Below are 19,252 nucleotides of genomic sequence, written 5' to 3' on the forward strand. Positions count from 1 at the left end.
TTGCACTTCCACCAGTCAGTACTATGGGTATTGGTTTGAGTCCCAACCATGGCACCACCTGCCTGGCGTTTGATTGATCTCCCTGTGCCTGCGTGGTTTTCCTCCGGTACTCTAGTTTCCTCCCACACTCCAAAGACATGCTGGTAGGATAATAGGGACGGATGTGAATGTACAGTGTGTGTGTGTATGTATATATGAATGTGTGTGTGTGTATATGTATATATATATATATGTGTGTGTGTGTAATGTGTATTTATATATGTGTGTGTAATGTGTGTGTATGTATATATATATATATATGTGTGTGTGTACCTGTAATTAATAATGATGATCTAAACAAAACAAAAAGGGGTTAACATCTGGGGCGGTCAAAGGGTTAACTGTGTGCTGTGTGTGTTTTTGCATAGTGTGCTATGTGTGATTTACTAGGGAGACAAACTGCTTTAAAGTTGCCTGTTCGTGCTGACAGGGCAGGGATCTGTAATGTTTACATACAGACCTCTCCCCTATCAGCTCCAACTGAGTCAAGGCCGATCGGTGATTGACATGTCGGTGATTTACGTGTCGAGGAGCCAATAGTGGCGCGGGCAGGGAGCACGTGCGTGCCCCCTACCCGGAAAAACAAAATCACGTATATATACGTGATTTTATGCATCCTTGTCGCCCTGTAGCAGTACTTCTGCTATTGGGCGATCGGGAAGCAGTTAATAAATGTCCTCCCAAAGTCCACTTATATATGAAAGTGCCGGTGCTGTAAACAATATACTGTGATCAGTCTTCTGTGCAAACCAGTAAAGCGCTTTTCCAAATGACTTCGCTTGCTGTTCTTTATTTTCTCCAAACCTGTGACCCACAATACCCCAGGGGCGGACTGACCATTTAAGCACTCGGGCACTGCCCGAGGGCCCAGGGTCAGAAGGGGGCCCCCTAAAATGCCCCTGGTACCTTTTTTATAGGCTTTTTTGGGTGTGTTTTGAGTATGGGCAAGGACATGGGCCCCATGATCCCCAATTGCCCGGGGGCCCCATGAGTTGTCAGTCCGCCCCTGCAATAACCAGAACATACCTGTGCTTATTTACCACTCCCCTTGTGAGTAGCACTTACCAAATAATGATGACCCCTTTTGTTGAAAAAGCAAGTCAGTAGTGCTTTACATAGGCTTTCCTTCAATCATACATGCTCCTCATATACTCCTCTGGGGGGTACCATTTATTTATTATTAATTTTCACCACTGCTTCCACTTCCAGTCCCACTCAGGTTCAAGAGATCAAAGAGGAGACCCATAATAGTGTAATTCAATTCAATAACTCAAATAAAAAAACATTTCTGTACTTACATGGTTCATATGTTGATACAGCCTCTGTGATGTTCAATGGCACCTTCACTTCCTCATCAAAATTCCTGTGCTCCGCTGGCCAGAAGTGACATCAGAGGAGTGATGTCAAGAGTGTGGCTCTGCATTTTGTCCACTTGACATCTTCAGGGGAATGGTCTGAAGACTTCACATGGACTAAAAGCGTTGGGCAGAGCCACATTCTTCACATCACTTCCTTTGACATCACATCCAGCTAGTGGAGTGCACAGCCATATTGATGAGGAAGTGAAGGTGCTATTAAATATCACAGAGGCTGTATTGACATATGAGCCCTGCAAGCACAGAAATTGTACTTTATCTGTGGTGCATAGCAGCTTTGCATATATGGAGCCTTTAGATTATTATACCTTACTGCAGAGTTCCTTTATCATATAGCAGATATAGGCATGTGTCAATTTTCAGGGCACTGATGATACCAGCATCCTGCTTGTTTACATCTGTTGCAGGGTGGTGAATGACCTGGCCCGCAGCTGGCTGAACTAAAAAAGAGAGACCCTAGTTATAAACACTCGCTACTCTATCCAAAAAAAAAAGTTTTGGCTTCAGATGCACTTATGTTTGAAAAGTAAAATGGACTAATGTATTGCCTTTTAGGAATAAAAACGGGCCCTTTCTGCTATTTGTATCTTTTCTACATACACACACTCCTTATTATACCACTGAGAGATTTAGAGGAAGAAGCAGACATGATTTGTATGGAGATAATATAGAGGAGATGGACTGGATGGTTGGTAAGTTAATTCCTGCCCTGTGTAAAGGAAATGTACAGTATATCCTTAATGATTTTTTACATATAGAAGAAGTCAGAGTAATTTAAAGTGTTACTAAACCCAGGACCCTGCATTCACTATATCTGTTCACCCACAGTACAAACAACATGGAAATGCAATTATTTTAGTAAATATAAACTGCTGAATACTTTTTTCCCATTAGCAGTTAGAGCAGTCTTGTGACTTCTATCAGTGTCCAGCCGAGCACTGGTTAAAGCTTGCAGGAAGAGTTTTTTCTTTATGCTCTAGGAGGATGCAAAACCCCTGACCTCTGTCTGTGCTGATTGGCCTTGTGCTGATCACATGCACTCTCCCAAGAAAGAGAAAAAAAACCTTTCTAGCCACCAAACTGAGCATGTGCAGAGTGTATCCACACAATATGTCTTATCCAGAGAAAAGAGGGAGACATGAAGGAGGGGAGGATCAGAGAAGTCAGGATCAAACTGCATTTTTACAGAGGATTAACGCCTTAGGTTCCACAGTGAGTATTACAAGCATGCTTTACTGCATATACAGACTAATTTTACTGTTGTAGGTTTAATAACACTTTAAATAGTCTTATTAATATGTTAATTTTAAAAAAAACTGTTTCTATGTGTAACTTTTATTTTTATGCTGTATGTACAGGAGGGTAGCCTTATTTACTCATTATAAATGCAGGCTCTGCTACAATGGTTGTTCATTGCTGTTCCATCTGAAAATGCATTTGTCCCCTCATACAGCAACTGAAAACAGAGAACTGGGCTGAAGGGCCAGTACTAATAATTTATGTTGGGTTGGTAGCCCTTAGTGGTGAAATCTTTTCATTAGGTAGAAATAAACATAACATGCTAGAAACGAATCCAGCCATTACATCTGGTACGCTGCCTGCATTACAATTTTGTTTTGCAACATTAAATGCTAACTTTGGATATGAGTGGTTTAAACTTTTTTTTTTGGTCCTTAAAGGGGAAATTCTAAAAGCCATTGATGAAGAAGGGTTAGTGAATAACACGTTTACCTACTTTACGTCAGACCATGGGGCACATTTGGAAGGAATGGAAGGAAGTTCTCACCTAAAAGGCCACAATGGAATTTACAGAGGTAATAACTCATCCACTATCAGTCCTTATTTTCATTCTTTTTTTTATTGAAAAGATGCACTATACTGAAGCTACTGTAGTGATGTGATCTTACTTTGTCTCTTTAGTAAGTGTATCCAATGACCTGCAGTGAAGTGTTTTTGTTTTGTCCTTTTAAGTTATGGCCATTGTGCCCAGGGGCGGACTGACAACTCATGGGGCCCCCGGGCAATAGGGGATCATGGGGCCCCTGTGTCCTTGCCCAAACTCAAAAAAGCCTATGAAAAAGGTACCAGGGGCATCTCATGGGGCCCCCTACTGACCCAGGGCCCTCGGGCAGTGCCCGAGTTTCCAAATGGTCAGTCCGCCCCTGATTGTGCCCTATGCCCTGTGTGCTAAGGTCATCAAGTGTGACCTGCCTATTACAAGGTATCATTGGGTAAGTCCTATAGAAGAGCACATGGAAAGGGGGATGTTGCAATGCGGATCTCTATTCATGGAGCACAGACTGTATGTTAATGTAGCATCCCACAATGAGACATGCTTTGATTTTTGTACAATGTATATTGTACAAATATTCCTGTTTGGAGAAAATTTGATAGATTGCTGGATGGTACTTGCTCCTAATATTTTAAGTGATATTAAAGGCAATTTTAAAAAAATCTGTGCAGTAGTTTTGCACAGAGCAGCCCTGATCCTCCTCTTCTGTGGTCCCCCCCACCAGTGGTCCTGGCCCCTCCCTCCTGCCAAGTTCCCCCAGAGCAATCAGTTTGTTATGGGGACACTTAAGCAGGCTCGCTCCCGAGCTGTTGCTCTGCCTGTCTATTCACACATGGAGCTGCTGCTCTGCCCCAGCCCTCTCTCTTACTGGTCGTGATTGACAGCTGCTGTTTCAGCCAGTAAGGAGGCAGAGTGCCTGGAGAGCCAAGGTTCTCGTGCACATCGCTGGATCATGATGGGCTCTGGTAAGTAAGTGGGGCTGGGGGGCTGCTGCACACAGAAGGTTTTTGTTTGTTTTTTTTACCTTCATAGAATGCATGAATGTAAAAATTATTGTGCCTTTACAACCACTTTAACTGCTTGCCTGGTTAAATCCACAAGACTCAGTTGAATGGAGGTACAGGCTCACAGGCTCTCAGATAAAGTGAACGTTATGCTCATTAATACCACATAGGTGGGGCCACAACTCATCAGCATGTAAGGGGGGGGTTCCCTTTAGGCTATATTCATATCATGAATATTAAAAACCCCTGCGCTGAATGTGCTCAAATATAACCTATAAATAAATAAAATATTATATTATTATTTATTTATAAATGACTAAGGAAGTGATGAAACGCATTAGATTGTGACTGTGCGGCGAGCAGAAGTGATGTCAGAAGCTGGAACCGGAAGTGACGCAGGAGCACCATTTTGAGCGGTTCAGCTGTTAGTGAGAGCACAACACTTACATCTGATGTCAATTCATTGGAATATGACAAGCATTTTTAATATTTACACTTTGTGAGTGGCTTTTTAAAGACATTGAATAAAACCTAGAGGATTGGTTACTGTGCCATTGGAGAATATTTTTTATTCTTTCATGATGGTGATCTCTGTGGAGAGGAGTAAGGAGGTTTATGAAGTCTATGAAGTTCACACAGCGATACTTCAGTTGGAGATTTAACAAGCGATACCTGCCAGCCATGAGAGTGGGAGGCATGTTGGTCTGTTGAGTGCACACCCAAAACGGAATGTTGTCTCACAAGCACGTGGTGATTTTGGTTTGGGATACCAAGTAACAGGAAGATTGAAGCACTGAAAGTGACATTCACATTATTGTTTAACAGTAGTGGATGGATTTATATTTAAGTGTTCTTGCATGGCAAGACCGCTTACTGTTATCTCACATATATATTCTTATTATTATAGCCAATTTTACCACCCTAACTCCTCCCACAGTTTTTACACTACACAGACAGTAATATACCGAAACGTGCGGATTGTTTCCGATTGGTGTGCTATTACTTTGTGGAACGTTTTGCCGAATGTTTCACGAAATATCGGCGTTTTTGTGGTGAAATTGGTCCCATAGGAATGAATGGAGAAATGTTCAAAACTAGAGTGGGAGCTGACAAAAGCTAGAGTGTGAGCTGGAAAATCAGGACATGATCTCTAAACTGCCATCACTCCCTCATTTTCAAGCCCACCTACACAAATCGTATATCAAAACGTTCAGCTATCCCTGCTGCCACTAAAAATGTCCACGGCTAAGCCATAGTCCTCATAGTTTTCACAATATTACCATTTGTTTGCAACTCACGCCGCCTATTGACATTCATTGAAACTCCACTCTAGCCACCTCAAAGGGCAATTTCTAAACTGTGACTGTGCCTTCATTTTTAATATTTCAGAGACATACTATACATCAAAGTGTAGGGCTGGGTCTGGTGTTTCTCACAATATAAAGCTCTTCGGTGTAGGATTTATAATTTTTAAACTACAACCGTTTGAAGATGGCAACCGCCAGTGAAGTGAGCAAGTTGGAGCAGTTTGTTTTTAACCGCTCTTCTCTGTCCTTGCTGTAGAGTGAGTTGCCATAGGAACCCAGGTGTGTGAGCGGGCAAGAACACTTCACACAATTTCCCCAGAAATTGTAGCTTTTCTAGTATTATGAATTATTTTCTGTAAGTTGTAGTTTTTATTTACTGTTCATAACATCACTGTTGATGGTGTTTTGTACATTATTTGTTCACAGTGCCGCTATATAAGTTGTTTTTTATATTCTCATCCCCTCTGGGTGTGTGTGTGGTGCTCAATAGACCAGCCCTTTCACTATATTAGAAGAGGAGGAGCAGTTAAAGGATAAGTTTGCCTTTTTATAAATAATAAATGCACATTTTTTTGCAGGTATAAAAATGCACATTTATTATTTTTTGTTGCAGGAGCGAAGTGTTGATTCATCGAGAACTACTTTACAAGTTGACATCTGCATAGGATGTCGGTACTTGTAGTTCATTCATAGAACTCTGTGAATGAATGACATCGCCGTTGTTTTTAAAAAGTGACAGCTTGTACAGGGAACTTCTCCGTATACTCCAGTCACAGGGAGGGGGGATCAGGCAGCAGCTGAAGCATTGGGAACACGTTACATGTTCCAGTCTAAAAACGGGTAGAACATGTAACATGTTCCCAAAGGTAAACTTATCCTTTAAGGGTCTCAGTCTGTATTTTCGTCATGAAAAGAGGATAGAGTTATAGCATGTCCCTCTCTGGGGAAAAGGTATGCTTGGTCCTCAGGCCTAAAGAGGCATATTTTGTACTCTGTACTGATACTTGGTTAGCTCCACAGCAACCCCTCCTGTATAGTAAGTGGGGCTTTCAGAATTTGTATAGCCAGGATGTAGATCTACTTCCCTTAGCACCTTGGACTCTAATCTACCATAATTTGGGACTATTTTTGCGATGTGTACTGGACAGAAGCGTGGTGACGTCATATCAGCTGTGGACAGCAGCCGCCATCTTGGTACTCCTGATCCTATACACCTTTCCTGTAGTTTTTTGCTGCAGTAATCTTGCCTGTATTGGTCTGCGGACCTTTTTTTAATGTGAGTAGTCATTTTGGGTGCTGTTTATAATAAAGTATTTGACATATTACACTATGGGAAGTCTTCTTGCTTAAATCTTCCATGTGGGGATACTGGAGGTGCTAGAGGTCTGCGGCCATATCTGAAGCTTTCCTGTGAGTGTTTACCAACATCACAAGAGAGAACCCCTCTTTCTTTGCTTGCTATCGAGGACCATCTATTAGGGATCATCATTTGAGGTTTTCTGTATGCTTTATGACTCCTTGTGGGTCGCATTTTGGATGTGAGCGCACACGCTAGCCGGTGGACAATGAATTATATATTTTCATCACTGGATGTCTTACGGCTTGTGTTGAAGATCCATTGTGTTCCTGTTTTTTTGGGACTGCTATTATTCTTTTTGGGATTTATTCACTGTATCACATTGTTTCTTTTAAACACATCTGTTTTTTATTGTTATTAATATCTTGTGTTCACTTAGTCACTGGCACATCATTAGCACACTGTGCTGCCTTTATTGATGTTTGATATTGTCTGCACCTATCCATGTTTTTTTGCATATGTTGTTTTCACACTTGGATGAGGGTCATATGTGCATTCATCTTCTGAGTCTATTAATTTATTTATTATTTATGTTATATTTTTCATGCACTGAGTAGAGCAGCACCAATTCACTTCTCTTATTGTTCTCGCTATTTTGGAATATAGCTAGGTGTCTGTGGCCACTTGGGGGTCATTATAGTTAGGTTGGTAGCCGAGGAGAACTGTTCCTACATTTTTTTTTTTTACTGTACTGTATGCCAACCGCTTGTAACTAAGAGAAACTGTTGAACTATAATTTGTTTTTATATGCCCTTGAAAGAGACTACAAGTCCTTCTTATTGTCTTAATATTTAAGTGCAAGGAAACTTTGCAATGCTAAGGCAAGGAGAATGTGTGCACAGTCAAAGAAATACTTTAGTGTGCAAGTATAAACCTGATCAGCCACAGAGCCAGTGGTGGCTAGGGGAAGTGATTGTCCTCCTGGTGGTGTAGGTATAGCTCCTGTTTAGTATGTCATGTACCAGGTGACATGGGCCTTAGGCGTTCAATTAGATCATGAATCCCTAACCTGGAACCACAGTAGGTTGCAAGGCCTTGCACAAGAGTATCCCCAGGCACCTGGGGAGTTGCATGGGTCAAGGGACCTAGAAGACATGGTCTAGAGCCCACCATTGTACACACAGAGAGCAGCATTGTAGACTGCAGCAGGCATCTGAAATGGAACAGACTCCTAATTTCATTTTGGGGTGCCTTAGTTTACTGTAAGGCCCCGGTTGCATAGGACAACCATGACAGGCAGTTAGAGGGTGCTTACAAGTAGTCTGCAGAGGTTGTAAAAACTGCTACACTATCATGTAATAAAGAAGCTTGAAAGTGTTTGGGCTTGTATTTACATTATAATCCCATCTACAATATAGCATTAAGAGGACCTGAACTGAGGAAGCTGTGTCCAAAAATTATGGCTTGCTTGTAAGCTGGGGTGACTAACGTTTCTCTTTAAGCAACAGAGCAATTTGAGAGAGAGTGCTGTTCTTTCAGAGCCAAGAAAATTAACAGCATTGGGAGCCTCAAGGACCACACAATTCAGTGTGTCCAAGCTCACATGCAGCCCTTGTTCCCTGAGTGGTGGTTACAATGCTTTCATTTTTCTTAAGTCACATTCAATCTGTACAACAAACATTAACCCTTCAGTCTCCAGGCACACTCTGAGAGATCACCCACATCCTTTCTCAGAAGTCCAGTCCCTCATCACATGGTAAACCCAGTGGCAGAAAGATGCATCAACCTTTCTTGGTGTGACCTCTGTTATATGGTTGTATCACACCTCACCCTGTTATGCCAACACACAATCTCCTAACTCTGCTCCCACAGGCTGTCAGAGCTTAGGCTCTTTGCTGATATTGCTGCTGGAGTAAGGCAGGCCATAGATTATGTAATTTTCTTTCTTGCAATCATGGGTTGTAGGAAAGAAAATCATTTGATTTTCCCCATCAACACAGTCAGTGTTGATGAGGAATCCCTCCCATAGAGGTATTGTGTTTTCCCAGTGCCCCAGCGGGAGTATCTTTGATTGAATCTTGGCTGGTCCAACTGAGATTCAATCCATCTATGGACAGGCTGATTGTACCCAAGTCGATCCATTGATTGACTTGTGTACAACCTGCATATCACATTTTTAGCATGAGATTATTGCCAGTGGTTATAGCCGCTAGCAATAATCATTGTGTTCTTCAGGCAGTGATGGCTCCTTAGGATTGGCTTAAACCCTTTTATCCCCATAGGAAAGATGTTGCTTCTTCCTCTGCAGCAGCATCCCGAACTTCTTCCTCCAGTCAGGAGACAGGGCATAAGAAAATGGCTAAACACCTCCCCCAATTAAAGACCATTACTATGCAAATCTAGGGAAGAAGAAATTAATCCCATAAAGCCCCACTCCAGGCAAAATATGACTTCCCATGCTGTGAAATTGATATAATTACTTTTGCCAAATGTTAGCACAGTGCTTTTGTTTACATGTGTGAGTAAGCACCCCTCATAGTCAGAGGACAAACTTCTACAACAGGCCCCACACCCAAAGGATAAGGAGGGAAGCTGATGTGTGCTTTGTGAGGCCTTATACATCGTGTTCCAGGCCTGGTCACTAAGAGGTTTCCATTACACAGTGGGTCCTAATATAGGGACCTTAACGCTTAGAATGGTGAACCATATGGCCGCCAGTCCAGCCCTCTGACAGAACCTTCATCACTGGCCACCACTGCCTCTTTTCCTAAGCTGGCTGCTCCTCCTTCCCTTTACTTCTTACTCTCCATCACCTGGAATGTTAACATGCAAGTTACAATTTGTTCCTTGTTCCCATTCACCATTGGAGCACACTCACTCTTTTTGCAACTAAATGTGACCAGTCATTGTGTCTAAATGAGAACATTCGTTACTTGAATAAAAGGGCATTAGATCAACAGTATCATTGCATCACTACAGTACAGTTCTCCACATATTTAAGTAGAGCAATGTGTCAAACATGGTGTCACTTTCTCCCTTTTTCATAAATGCTATGCTATGCTGCCACCAGCCACTGCAACCAGTAGTAGTATAGCTTTAATTTTAGTTTGGTTTAAATGTAGAGATGTAGCAGTGACTGTGGGGTTACCCCTTAGCTGGACCCTGAAATGTTTCTTGGTGCAACAATACGTCTCTATGTAAAAGGTTGATTCAACTCCCACGACCAACAACCCTCTGGCCCAACCCCCTATTGATATATATACACTGGTTAGCCATAATATTATGAGCACCTACCATAACCCCTTGAGGCATGGACTCCACTAGACCTCTGAAGGTATGCTGTGGTATATGGCACCAAGTCATCAGTAGCAGATCCTTTAAATCCTGTAGGTTCCAGGGTGGGGCCTCCATCGATTGGATTTGTTTTTCAGCATATCCCACAGATACTAGATTGAACTGAGATCTGGAGAATTTAGAGGTAAAGTCAATATCTTAAACTTGTTTTCTTCCTCATATTATTCTTGAAATTATCAGACCAGGCCACCTTTCATTGCTCCATGGTCCAGATCAGCTCATGGAGTTCATGTCTGTTCATGCTCACGTGACCATTGTAGGTGTTTTTGGCTGTGAGTCAGCAATGGCACTCTGACTGGTCTGAGGCTATGCAGCCACTAAAGCTACAAGCTGCGATGCACTGTACGTTCTGATACCTTTTTGTCGGAACCAGCATTAACTTTCTCAGCAATTTGAAGTACAGTGGCACCTATTGGATCAGACTACACAGGCCAGCTTTTGCTCCCCACGTATATCAATGAGCCTTGGCCACTCATGACCCTGTCACCAGTTTTCCTTCCTTGGACCACTTTTGGTAGGTGCTGACTGCTGCAAACTGGGAACATCCCACAAGTGCTGCAGTTTTAGAGTTGCTCTGACCCAGTCGTCTAGCCTTTACAATTTGGCTCTTTTCAAAGTCGCTAAAATACTTACATGTGTCCATTTTTCTGTTTTCAACACATCAACTTTAGGGTTCATATCCTGCCCAATATATTCTACCCACTTTCAGGTGCCATTGTCATGAGAAAATTTAACATTGTTCACTTTACCTGCCAGTGAGAACCATCCCTCCAAGGTGGTGAGCCTTGGCCACCCATGACACTGTCGGAAGTTTTCCTTCCTTGGACCACTTTTAGTAGGTTCTGACTGCTGCAGACTGTGAACATCCCACAAGTGCTGCAATTTTGGAGAAGCTCTGACCCAGTCATCTAGCCTTTACAATTTGGACCTTGTCAAAGTTTCTCAAATCATTACTACTGCCCATTTTTTACGGCATTCAACACATCACCTTCAGGAACAACATACTCTCTAAATGCCAGTTTGCTTCACAATTTTTGCATCCAGATGCATTTCTACATGCACATTTTTGATGCATTCTGGTACATTTTCTTCCCCTCTATTTTCTTCATTTAAATTCAGGGACGTGTGTTCTGGGGTGTTTGTGATGTATTCCTGTGAGTTTTTGATGCATTTTGCATGCTTTCCATACAGAAGAAAATACAGCAGGTTCTATTTTTGTTGACTGCACTAGTGTGAACTAGAGCCACTGGAATACATGGAAAACAGCGTGCATGCATTTTTGACAGATTAAAAATGAACTGGACTGCATCTGGTGTGAACCAGCCCTTATATATCACACCCACATTCACATGCCATTGTAACAAGATAATAAATGTTGTTTGCTTTACCTGTCAGTGGTCACAATGTTATGGCAGTGTATATCCCCACCACTGGGAGCTCCACAGAAAAAAAAAAGGGAAGACACACCGCAGCACAATGCATGCATTACCAGACATTACCCCCACGAGCACATGAAAATAACATTCTAGGCACGTGCCTGCAAACTCACTACTGTACAAAATTAAGCTGAGATTTTTAAAGACAACTTTATTTACAGCTATGTCTTTATTGGTCATGTATATTGTGTGCTTATTGTTTTGATCTGTGCATTCCAGGTGGTAAAGGTATGGGTGGATTAGAAGGTGGAATACGAGTACCAGGGATACTTCGTTGGCCAGGTATTATTCCTACAAATGCCTCTGTTGATAAACCGACAAGTCTAATGGATATATTCACCACTGTAACTAAGCTTGGAGGAGGCACTCTGCCCCAAGACAGGTATGATATTTCAGTAAAGTAATATGTATAATTATTCTGAAAGTGTAATATTAGTATATGTATAATGTGACAATAGTGGGCAAGTGCAGCATGTTGTAAAAGCTGCAAGTATCTGTTATTCTTGAACCTCTTCATGCCTAAGGGTAAAACAGATATTAATGTCTAAGCACAATTTTTCAACTTTGACATGTGTTAGTACAACTGTACATATATCACTACTACCTTGTGCATCCACGTGGATTATACCTTTTTTTTTTTTTTCAGGACAAATTGGGCTTTCATTTGGTGGTAAATGGTAATGGCTAGCTCCTGATTTTTTTTTTCTTTTAATATGAAAGGAAAACTGGCCCAAAATAGTGAAAAAAAAATTTTCATTTAGCTGTATATTTGTTACTACCATACCTTACCACCAAAGAACAACCCAAAATAAATTTTCCTGCTCCTGACGATCACAGTGATACCAAATATTTGTACGTTATTTGTTTGTATGCGTAGTACAGTCCAGAAACAATTGTGCACATTTTTGCCTTTTTTTTTTTTATCCTACTTAAAACACACTGACACTAACTGACACTGATAATAATTTAGCCACTTGCCAACCGCGCTATAGCCGAATGACGGCTGCAGCATGGTTGTCCAGTTCTGGGAGGGCGTCATGTGATGTCCTCCCATATGGGTACAATGTTGCATGACCGCTCAATTGTCATTCAAAGTGCAACAATGCTGAAAGGTGAAACTTGGCCTGGGCACGAAGGGGGTAAAAATGCCCAGTAGGCAAGTGGTTAAAAAAAGTGTGAGGTCTTTTTTTTTTATTTTTTAATCTTTAATCTGGCCCAATATATACTGACCCTGACCTTTGACCCTTACTTGACCCAAGCACTGACCTAGATCGATTAATTTTTATATTTCTATTAATTTATTTTTACACACGATTGTTTATCTCTCTCTACATGCATAGAGAGATACAATTCATCTTTTCTCTCCATTCACAAAAAGAGTAACACAGGGGCGGGCTTCACAGTGACTGATCACTGTGATGGCCAATCAGAAGCTATCACAGCGATCAGGTAACCCAAAACTGGGAGTTCCAGGCCCCGGTCATTAGTACGGGACCCAGGGCTCCCGGTGAGACCCTGTTTTCTGTTCTGGGAGTACGCATATATGTGTACTGTCAGCATCAAGGGGTTAAATTATTTCCCTGTGTCCGTGTAAAACCTCCTGTACCCAGTTCCTGTCATTCAGCTGTCAAATGTGGCAGTCTCTACTGCCCACTAAAGTTCTGACACTTTCCAAGGGAATGATGAGGATGGAGGGGCAGGGGCTAATTTCAATTTGGGCAGACACTGAGGTTCTTTGTACAGCCTCATCCTACGATCCTAGGGGTTCCACAAAAGCACAGGGGTTTTGGGCACAGAAAATTTACTTTAAATATGTTCATCAATAGCCACAAAAAATATGAATCCACTTTGTGTGCATCAAAGGCCTCTGCAAACCCAGATATATAAAAATAACAGTGAACTCATCGCAGTGCTACACATAGCTTGTACAGAGAGCAGAGCTGTGGGAGGGATCTGACAGGCTCCATTCACTACAGACTGCCTGCATAAAAATACAGGAGGGGGCGGGGACAAGACCAGTCCCTCGGCACAAGGAGAGAGAACAGCAGTGAGCAGTCTTTACAGGAAGTTCCAAAGGCAAGGTTTCACACTAGGTTAATGCACAGATCTGGAAGACAGACACAAAGCACACCAAGATACAACCAAGAATACACATTGCTCTTGTACTTAGACAATATCTGCTTATCCCAAAATTCAGTTTTAAGGACATGTTCTTGTTTATGGTAGTGCGTGCTTATTTTGGTAGAAGTGAACTATTGTTTTCTTGGTTCTAGGATCATTGATGGAAAGGATCTAATGCCTCTTATGCAGGGAACTGCACCTAATTCTGAACATGAGTTCATGTTTCATTATTGTGATGACTACTTGCATTCAGTACGATGGCAAGACACAAGCAGTAAGTAAAATACAATATATACTGTAGTTTAAAGAAAAGTAACTTCTTATCCATAATTCAGAGGTATGCACTGGATGATTTGCCTTTTACCCTCCCCTTATGTCAAGTAAACAGAGCTTTACCATCTATGGCTATGTCCTATAAATGCATGCAGGATCAGCTCCAAGAGTTCCTTACCTGGAATACATCACATTTAAGCATCTACAAAGAGGACCTTCTGTAAGCCTTTTTTCATGAGCTGTGCACATGAGCATTGCATTAACAAGTGCCAAATATGGAAGGCATGTGTATTACAGGACTCCTCCCCAGGTGGAAGTTTGGCCATATTAGGATAGTTGAAGATAGGAAGGAGGGAGGAACAGTACAATCACAGACCTTTGAATGCTGCCTGTTAGCGATGGTAGGTTCACTAGAAAGGGTATGGAGGGTGTAGAAAGTAGGATCAAACTTGTTTATTAAAAAAACAAAAATAAATATCTGAAGCAAAAATTCTTTTGAGGTTATCCATTGCCCTAAGAAAATGAACCGAAAGGAATGTGCTCAATGTTGCTTTACCAAGTGCAGAACCTCCCAACTCCATCAAGAACCATCATATATTTTTTTACATAAGGAATAGTCTAGCGATATTGGTTATTTAAGAAAAGAATAATCCTGTACTTGGTTCACCTTTAATTATCAGGGACTGCAGCACATGAATCACATTTGGGTAATATGTGTAAAATAAATAAAAAAACAAACACCAGTGAAATGTCTCTTCTGGCTTACCAGATATATAACCATCATATAAGTTAAATTATAGTGCAATCAATAAATATAATCACATAAGCATTATTACAAATACCATATAAAGATGTGCAAAACAAAAAGAACTGAAAGTTCATATAGAAAGTCCCAAATCCATACTCTCCATGTGAGTTAGTGAAAATAAGACGGCACCCCAGGAAATAAGCTGTGTCGCAGGATCACACCACTGTAAAGGGTTATGAAGCTCCTTACCAAATAGTTGTATCTCACAAAGAGATTATAAAGCACCTGCACCAGCAGTCACTTTAAACATTGATTCCCTTGGGACAGAAATCTTTCCACCTTCCTTTTTAGTAGACACAGATGGATGGTGTAGAGGGATCTGTGAGTGCTCAACCACTACACAGCCACAGACAGCCCTGATCCTCCCGCATAGAAACCACTTCCTCTTTTTTTGATGCAGACACTCCATACCAAAAATTAAAACATAGAGGGGACTCCATAGCATAATACCATAAAAACAGGCTTTTTTATGGGAAGTAAGTTACACCCTTCCAGCCATACACTTTTGTTATAGAGAGTCTGCATCTAAAAAGGAAGTGTTGTCTATCACTGTGTAGTGGCGGAGCACTCACAGATCCCTCTGCTCCATCCATTTGTGTCTACTGAGAGGGAGGTGGAAGGATTTCTGTCTTGGGTGATCAATGTTTAAAGTGGCTGCTGGGCAGCAAGGAGGTTTATGATCTCTTTGCGGGATCCAACTCTTGGCAAGGAGGTTCATAACCCTTTACGGTGGTGTGATACTGGGACACAGCTTCCTTCCTCGGGTGCCTTCCTATTTTCACTAACTCACATGGAGAGTATGGATTTGAGACTTTCTATAAACTTTCAGTTCTTTTTTTTTTTTTGCACATCTTTATCTGGTATTTGTATTAGCTAGAGGAGACAGCACACTGGTGTTTTGTTTTTTATTTACAAATATTAGTCATTAGAATGGCCCTAAGGCGTAAGGAGATCAAGTTGTTGGCAGCCACAAGAGAGTAATACCCATGTGTTGGTTCTGCTAAAAGCACAGAGTGTAGACATTCAAGTGAGCATCCAATGTAATAAGGGAGATAACAGAAAAAAAGAATATGGCAATAAGCATGAATTCCTGGTAGCTGCCCAAGGGATTCCTGGCTAACAGCAGAATGTAAGCAAAGGAGATTTACATAAAATGTTTAAAAGACTCTTTGGGTCTGATATGGACTTTAAGGTGGACCACACGGCAAAAAAAAAAAATGGCATGCATTCCCCCCCAAAATGATACAAGGCCACATGTCATCAACATGGGGGGGACAGCCCCCCCAGCAAAGTGATTGTACAGCAGGTCCACATCAATCATGATGAACGATGATTTCCAACCCCCCTAAAAAAGCCATCAGACACTTAACCACTTTTATTGCACGAGATTCCTCTTAAAATCCATATCACACCCAAAAGGCCTGGATTGAGGGGGACCCCCACACTTGTTTTTTTCACTGACGGGCTCCCTTTGTTTACATTCTGCTGTCAGTGAACCCCTGCCTGACAGCAGGGACACGTTTCTGGTTGTTAGGACACCAGCCAGTGCCAGCTCCTTAACAACTTGACATGTAACTCAAAAGATGCACCAAAAACGCACTGCGGTGCATTTTACATCCTTTTTGTTTCTTTTTTTTGCATTTCCATTGACTGTCACACACTGTCATCAAAAAAGGATGAGCTTTAACACCCTCATGCTGTACATATGCGTCACTGGGCGGCTGATGTTTCTGTGGTGAAACCATACTCACTGTGTGCTCTCAACATAGTTGGGACCAAAAGCTGTCCTTGACAGCTTGGTCTCTAACTATTGGTAGCTAGTGGAACCGGCTTCCTCTCATGATCGCCAATACTTCCAGGCATCTGGATACTTATAAAGTAGAACAGTAGGTGGATGAATCACCTCCATCTTTCAGCACTTAGGAGTCAACTATACAGTCTGTCTACAAATGGTACACACTTTTTCCTAGGCGTCAACTATACAGTTTGTCTACAAATGGTGCACACTTTTTTCCTAGGCAGTACAACAATTGGTGGAGACATAGTTTGCTAAGCAAATGTTTCGTAACTACTTACCATCCAAAGTGCATATATAAATGGCCTGGAACTCAAGTGGTAAAAAGCTGTGAGTTTGGTGCTACAACAAAATGGCACCCATCTCCACACTACCTCGGTAAATAGTAAGCTCCACTTAGCAAAAAATAGCTTCAGCTTGTTCTCCTACCCATGGGAGAACCCGTCTAACACATTTCACCCAGTAGGGGCCTGATTGTATCTACGATTAAGCCCCTGGTTGGTGAAGCATGTTAGAGGCATTCCCCCATGGGTAGGAGACCAAGCTGAAACCATTTTTTACTAAGAGAGGACTAATTTTACTATTTACCAAGGCAGTGTGGAGACAGATTGAATACTGGTTCATCAAAAACATTTGAGGTCTACAACAAAATGGCACCTAACCATCACCTGCAAACATTGTGGCTAATCGACTGTGATAAGAGATTGGAGTATTTGAGCGGTATCATTTTTATTTGGTTTTTGATGAACTTGGTAATGTTCTCTTCTGTTGGCTAAGTTACCTAGTAAAAGTGATCTGGCAGGCTATATTACTGTGAAGGTGCCAGTTAGTTAACATACTTTAAATTTGGGTCCTCAGAATAAACAGTGATTATTGCTAGTGGCTGCAGGCACTGGAAATAATCGCATGTAAAAATCTGACATGCTGGTTGTAGCCAAGTTGATCAATGGATGGACTTTGCTATAGTCCATCCTGTATATACCCAGCCTGTCCATAGATGATTCGAATCTCATCCGGTCCCTGCTGATCTAGCTGAGATTCAAACATCTATGGCCGGCTAAAGTCTTTTGCTTGAGCTGTAACAGTATACATAGCGAACAGTTACAAAGGACGTGCAAAGCTTTCAGAAAGAATAAAGCTGATTTAAGATTTTTGTATTAATAATGCGATCTAATGTTTCTTTGTATTTGTCAATAGGTAATACCACTTGGAAAGTCCACTATATTTCTCCATCATTCTCAGAAGGAGAAAATGCATGTTATGGTTCAAAGGTTTGTTCTTGCAGCGGAGAAAATGTTGTTCACCACGTTCCCCCATTACTTTACAACCTTTCCAATGATCCTTTTGAGGGGAATCCTCTGCCCAACAACTCAGTGTTCTATAGAGACGTCATACAGAAAACCCAGCTAGCTGTAGCACATCATAACTCAACATTGTATCCAGTACCACAACAGCTCTATGGGCTAAAAAATACTTGGGACCCCAGACTTCAACTGTGCTGTGGAACCTTTCCATTCTGTTGGTGCAGCAAAGAAAGCAAAAGCTAGATATAGCAATAAAAGTGAATTATTCGCATAGCAGATAAAATTACAAACTGATTTGTAAAAATTTAATTTTTTTTTTTTACTACCACATGCTGTTATTTCATGTTCTGCTGTGTTGGTGAAACATATTAAAGTGGAAGAAAACCCTAACTATAACTATTCTTAATAATGAGCCCTCCCCCTCCTAACTATCCTGCCTAACCTGTGAAAAACAATTGTGTACTTACCTATTTTGAATCTGCTCCAGTCTGGTTTATGTGATCCTGCAGTTCTGTGTAAGTGAGCACTCAACAGCAGTTGGGTATTTCGGGAACCCCTCCTCTTCTCTGCAGCAGCTGATCACTGACACAGGGGAGTCAGAGTTGCAGGATCATGTAATTGAACTGGAGCAGATTAAAAATGGGTAATTACACACATTTTATACAGACTAGGTAGGTTAGGTACAAGTAGGGGAGAGAGCACCATCTTTTAAGAATATTTATAGTTTGGCTTTTCTTCCACTTTAAGTGGTTGGTCTTATTACAATGGCAGAACATTTTTTTTAAAGATGGATCCATTTATTGTCAATTTGGTAACAGAGTCCTTAATAAACTAAATTTCATATTGAAATGTTCAACCACTGGGGAAAATACAATTTTAATGCTTCTTTCTTTTTTATTAATTGTATTCCAATTTTTTTGTAGTCAAAATGACTTGGGCAGTGTTTCATACATTTGTAAATCGCTTGGAATTAGTTAAACAAAAGTGTTTCACTTGATAATAGGCACTAATTAAAATGCAAGCATCCAGAGATGTTCTGGAGTAACAGCCTGCTAAAACACGCCAGTGAGCATTCTGTTGTACTGACCTTCACCCATTGAAGCTGTGATTTGCAACTTGTAGGGCTTTGAGAGAACTGCTGTACCACTAGTATTTAGAAGCTAACTGCATGTTGTGTTTCTATGGTCCAGTCTGGATTATATTGGATACAAGTTTACTACACAGCGCACACTGGTAGTATCGTTCCTGCAATTTCATAGATCAGATCTTATTTGTGCTGATCTGATAATCCCATGTGCTAGTTAATGTCATTGCTACTGTTAATCTATTTATATAGATACGTATTG

The 19,252-nt window shown here is 41.3% G+C and overlaps 1 protein-coding gene across 4 annotated transcripts in view; it reads left to right on the forward strand.

Moving 5' to 3' along the window:
• Positions 1-18,780, forward strand: part of LOC149457301 (arylsulfatase L-like) — a 63,330-nt gene extending 44,550 nt beyond the window's left edge. For 3 of the 4 annotated variants that reach the window (XM_089683888.1, XM_089683887.1, XM_089683886.1), the window contains 5 exons: positions 1,971-2,107; positions 3,095-3,229; positions 11,825-11,987; positions 13,879-14,000; positions 17,800-18,780. In XM_089683888.1, coding sequence (XP_089540014.1) covers positions 1,971-2,107; positions 3,095-3,229; positions 11,825-11,987; positions 13,879-14,000; positions 17,800-18,149 — 907 coding nt within the window. In that variant the 3' untranslated portion in view covers positions 18,150-18,780. The remainder of the gene's footprint in view (positions 1-1,970; positions 2,108-3,094; positions 3,230-11,824; positions 11,988-13,878; positions 14,001-17,799) is intronic. The other variant, XM_089683889.1, reaches the window with a different exon arrangement.
• The last annotated feature ends 472 nt before the right edge of the window (positions 18,781-19,252 follow it).

Source organism: Staurois parvus, unplaced genomic scaffold, assembly GCF_062004578.1.
Source record: "Staurois parvus isolate SC_StPar_1 unplaced genomic scaffold, SC_StPar_1.0 ptg000327l, whole genome shotgun sequence".
Lineage (NCBI taxonomy): Eukaryota > Metazoa > Chordata > Amphibia > Anura > Ranidae > Staurois > Staurois parvus.